The following is a 5,727-nucleotide window of genomic DNA, read 5'->3' as shown; positions in this document are numbered from 1 at the left end:
ATTTATTCCGAGAAATAAGAGATATAAATCTAAATCATATATATAGATCATCAAAATTAAAAGTTTGTTAATAATCATATGATATTCTAAAGTTATGTAAGTGCAATGTTTTTAATTTTCACCATTCAAATATGATTTTATAATCTATATTTAATTATTTATAATTTTCATAACAATTTTATGGGCTAGGTCTGAAATTTGAAACAATTCATACGCTGAAATAAATGATGATTCAGTTATAAATAAAAAAATTGTTAAGGCTTAAGTTTGTAAGATAAAGATTTTTTTCCTCTTATATATACTACAAAATTAATTTATAGGATAAATATTATTTCGCACGTTGAATATGAAATTTGTAGAATTGGACATATGTGAGTAATATATAATGACCTAATAGATAATCTAACAAGTTGAGTAACATTGGTTACAATAAACTTTGATATTAAATGGTGGGTTGACCCAAAAGTAAAAAATGAGGCATTCTACGGAGTTTGTACCCTTGATATGCCAATTTTTTTTTTTTTTTTTTTTTCTCATAAGAAGGTTACAGAAGAAGAAAAAAAATCAAGTAAAGGATCAAGCAATTTAAGTAGCAAGAAAAAAAAATCCTGTATGGATACATACATGGCAATTGTATTTTTTTGAATGAGTGATATAAGTTGAGTCAAAATTCTGGTGGTGTTGTAGCTATGAATCCTGTGTGGTTGCTAATGGAACAACTTCAGCGAGAGGAGTTGAGAGTGGCGTTGGAATGGGAGAAGTTCTGCAAACTGGACAAGTAGGATGCAATCTCAACCACGGGTCTATGCACTTGAGGTGGAACTGGTGGCCACAATCAGGTAGCACTCGAAGCGCATCACTACCCTTGTAATCCGCAAGACATATGGAGCAACACGTTGCAGTGGAATCACCCTTCTTGAGCTTGGCTTCAGAGTACAGAAGCGTTGGATAACTTAGAATCGTTGCTTCATCTAGACTTACATCAACTATAGAGTGATGTGGTTGAAGTTCATTAGGGTTGTTTCTCCTCCTATTCCTAGTATCTGGAGCAGTAGTTGAGACACGTGTTCTGGTGCAGAAGTAGGATGTTAGAGTGATTGTCATGATGAGCAAGAGAATCCCTACGGAAATTCCTATGCCATAGCTATAGCCACTGATGTTGCTTGAGCCAAGGAATCCAGGGGAATTAACTGCAGGGTTGCTCATCTTATTATCAAATAGTACCACCTTGTTCTTGAGATAATAATAGAATTCGAATGGCTTATTAGTGAAGGTTATATTAAAGTCAACGAGATGAGAGGGTGGTTACGTGTGAATCAAGGTAAAATGAATGAATGCATTGGTGAGACAAATATATGAAGACAAGGCAATGAGGCATTGCATGTGGAATATTTCATTTCACTTTCTCGACCTAGATTATCTTCACAAGTTTGTGCAGGTCAATGGACCCTTGTAATAAGCCATATTAATATATGTGTGCTGATTTCATGATTTTAGTCCACGTCTTTCATTCAACCAACGTTACTAAATTTTATCTCTTCCCATCCAATCAATTCTTCATCATCTGCGGCCTCCACGTCATTCTATTCATTTTTAAACCAGCCAGCAACTTTCACTCAAAATTAAATCATATGTACAGACAAAAATGTTAGCAGTTTCGCTTGTTTATGTACAACAAATATCAATATAAATATTATATAGTTATACACTTACAGTGTGATGCATTATATTAACAAACAAATCTGCTGTATCAAATTGGAATATATATAGTTAATGTATCATGTTATTAGTATGATGTGAGTCGGCCTAAATTTTAGTTTACTCATGTTAATAATGTGTACCAAAATATTTGGATACAAAACTTATTGTAATTTATTTAAATTAGTTAATGAATTATTTTAGCAAATTAATTTCATTAAAAAAGTCTAATTCATCTCTCCTCTCTATTCTTTCACCTCACCCCCTAAAATTTTTCTCCAATTTATCTTTTCCCTCTCAACCTTTGTTCCAATCTCAGTGCAGGTACAAAATCCCACTCCTAACGCAAACTAACAACTAACCTTTCTTTTTTCTGTATAGATTCTAGCTATAAAGAATTTTTTTGTCTAATAATGAGAAATTTCATGTTTAGTGTTATTGAATGTATAAATTTTGTTGGTTATTGATTTTTTCTTTTGGATAAATTTTATTGGTTATTGATTATCTATTGCTTTAGCAGCAATCTACAATTTTAATACTATAACTACCGGATCAGTCCAAATTAAAAACTTCTCTATTCCATATTCCGCAACTTAAAAAAAGAATGGCAAGTGTATTCGTTTCCTTCAGTTTTTCTCACTCAGACACACAAACAACACACAAACAGACAAAAAGTATAATTCACAACAATATGATTGTATGCATTCACTTGTTCTGGGGTTGAAGCCGCCACCGTGAGGTTTGTTCTATAATGTTTAATTATGTAATCAGTTTTAGAAGCTGTAGAAAAGTCAAATTATATTAAACCCACTTGATTATAAAATTGCTTGCGGACAATTTATTCTATTTAAATTAAATAAAAAAAATCCCTTAAAAATCTGAATTTGAGTCTAATTCAATTTCACAAGATGGATTTGATTTTATCATTGATTAATGTAGGTTTAACTATAATTATTAAGATAAATTTTGATACTATCTTAGAATTTAAATTTAAAACTTATTTAGTTTCACAAATTCCATTTGTATATAACATGAAATTTCCAACAAAAACCTTGCAAATTAAATATCATGAAATCAGCTTTAATAATTTTGAAAGAATTTGTCTACCATGAAGTTTAATTTCTTTCACAATTGGTTGGTGAATTTTGTTATTAAATGAAATTGGGAATTTGAGGTACCTAAATAATAAAATAAAAAAAAAATAGTGTAAATGGCAGAAATGTGGAATGGAGTTAGAAAATAGAAATCAGAATGAGATGGAAGTGAAGAGCGTGGTTTGAATGTCTTAGTTAGTTGGCCTGGTATACATCTACTCTGCCACTAACAAAGTTGAAGTTGTTTTTACTGTTAAGAGAGTTTAGGGTTTAGGGTTTAGGGTTTAGAATCTTCAATGAGACAAGGATCATGGTAGTTCATTTGGTTTTCAATCATTTGTTTTATTTGGTTAGACACAAATCTGGTAAGTTCACTTGTGAAAAAATAATAATTAATACGATATGGACATTAAAATGATTAAATAATTAATATTATTAAATTTAATGATACATTATATTTAAGAAATAAAATAATTAATACGATATAGACATTTTATATTGAAAATCATGTCTTTAAGTTGTTATTATTATTATTTTTAATTCATTGATTTTCAAATGTAATTTGTGAATAATAATTAAAACATATGAATTAATTATTTAATTACTTGTCATTAAATTATAGATATATTTTATTTAATAATATAATCACATAAAATGTTATATATTTAAAAATTATACTAGTTTACAGTTTTGCCAATGTTGTTAATATATCATAGGCAGCAAATACAATGCATTTATATAAATATTACAGACACAGCTAGTAATAGCATTTTATACATGATGAAGTCATCGAAGACTGTCTGTTTTTTTTTTTAATTTTTTTTTTGTTCGAGACCTGAATGTATATAACTATATATTATAAACATGCGGTAATCTTACTCAAGTCATTGAAACAACAGCAAAACTCACTTTTCATGTATTTAAAACTTAGTTGCATTCCACAATCAATTGTAAACTTCGTTTCATTTTTTTTTTTATAGAAATTATAATGACAGCTAGATTTATGTCAATTGATGATGTATTCTACTAATATACATACATATATATATATATATATATATATATATATATATATATATATATATATATATTCTATTTTTAATATATGCAAATTCACACGAAATTCATACTTTTAATAAATACATATGATATTTATTAAATTGAAATACGGAAATTAAATCATAATGTTAAAGTTAACTTTACATTATTTATACTATTAATAAAGGAAAATATTAAATTGTGATGTTGCTAGCTCAGTTTGATATTTATTGTGTCGATAATTGGGTTTTTCATCATGTTTATCAAGTTCTGTGGAGGGCCAATTGTTGACTATGAGTGACTTTGTTGTTGGAAAAAAACCTATTCGTGTTATTGTGACTATTTGGGTTGCAACTGTGTGGAATTTGTGGCTATACCGAAATAAAATAGTGTTTAATAATGGAGTATGTGATGCGCTTGAAGTAGTTAAATCTGCTAAATATAGAGCATGAAAGTGGTTGTCAGCAGGGAGAGTCATAGGAGCATTCCTTTTGTAAATTGGCTTAATAAACCATACCATTATTTTTCAAGTTTTTTACAATTTGTAATGGTGAAAGTTTTCTTGTACTCTCGTTTCTTGTTTCTTAAATAAAACATTAGTTGATTAAAAAAAAAAAAATATATATATATATATATATATATTATATCTCGTGTACATAATTTTTTTTAAACAATTTTGTCTCTATAACTAATTTTCAAATTATATGAAATAGTAATTTATAATGTATAATTTGAAATATATGTATGTACCTACGTATATATTAATATATTTTTTTTAACTCACGTATATATTAATTTTTAATGTGTGTTAAAAAGCACATGAGCATGACTTCTGAGAAAGACCAATCATAAAGTTTTGATAAAGGCAATAATAACTTATGATGGGAATTACTTCTACGAAAAACCAATCATTAAGCTTTAATGTGAAGACAACGACTTTGAGCTTTGTAAAGGATTCGATGAAGTTGAGCAGCGAGAATATATATATATATATATATATATATATATATATATATATATATATATATATATATATATATATATATATATATATATATATTTATGTGAATTATTTGAATCCTTTATCATGTAAGACTACAATTCTATCTTTATACTAATCTATAGGGTAATCAGGAAAAGTATAAAATCAACTCTATAAACGTGTTGTTTAAATGAATAATTTCATTTCAGGTCGAAAGAATATATTTATTTGAATGGATAGAAATTCATTCCCTTCAAGTAGAATTAAGTTAAAAAAATGAAAGAACCAAATTATGATTGCAAGTTTTTACGAGAGAATTGATTCCTACGAAAATAATTTTAGGCTTTGTTTGGATTTGAAGATGGAAAAGGACGAGTGGAAAATGAGAGATTTGAAGGGAAAGTGAGTGGAAAGTGAGGTTGTTTGGATTAAGGAAAAGTGAGTGGAAAGTGTAGAGAAAGTTTGTGAAAGTTTGTGAATGAAATGATTGATGTGATAGATAAAAATAAATTTTTTAATTGATAATTGTGAAAGATTACTATTTTGCCCTTAGGTTAAAAAAAGTTTATAATTATTATAATTAAAAGATAAATATATAAACTTTAACTAAAAAATTATAAAAAATTAATTTAAAAATAAATTAATTTAAATATTTGGTTTAAATTTAATGATAGATAAAAATTAAAAATTTAATAGATGAATATGTAATTTACATTTTTATTGTTGGATTAAAAATGAGTATAATATTATTTATTGTAAATAATAATAATAACAGAAAAATTATATTAATAGGTATAATTTATTAAAAAAATAATAAATAATGATAATAATAATAATAAATATTAGAAAAATAATAAGAATCATAATAAATATTAATGATACTAATTATAATAAATAATAATAATATTAATAATA

General features: G+C 26.6%; 1 protein-coding gene across 1 annotated transcript; it reads right to left on the bottom strand.

The window, feature by feature from the left end:
• Positions 1–505: 505 nt before the first annotated feature.
• LOC109807243 (RING-H2 finger protein ATL70) lies at positions 506–1,750 on the bottom strand. Its single transcript, XM_020369762.3, has one exon. It carries the CDS (start codon positions 1,204–1,206, stop codon positions 688–690), a length of 519 nt encoding a protein of 172 aa, XP_020225351.1. The 5' UTR covers positions 1,207–1,750; the 3' UTR covers positions 506–687.
• Positions 1,751–5,727: the final 3,977 nt, after the last annotated feature.

The sequence above is a fragment of the Cajanus cajan genome, chromosome 6, assembly GCF_000230855.2.
Source record: "Cajanus cajan strain Asha chromosome 6, NIPB_CcT2T_4, whole genome shotgun sequence".
In the NCBI taxonomy this organism is placed as follows: Eukaryota; Viridiplantae; Streptophyta; class Magnoliopsida; order Fabales; family Fabaceae; genus Cajanus; species Cajanus cajan.
Note: the sequence above shows the minus strand (reverse complement) of the source record. Positions and strands in the feature narration are given on the sequence as shown.

Coding starts and splice junctions, on each gene's coding strand:
- LOC109807243 (XM_020369762.3), bottom strand. CDS start 1,206: ATGAGCAACCCTGCAGTTAATTCCCCTGGATTCCTTGGCTCAAGCAAC.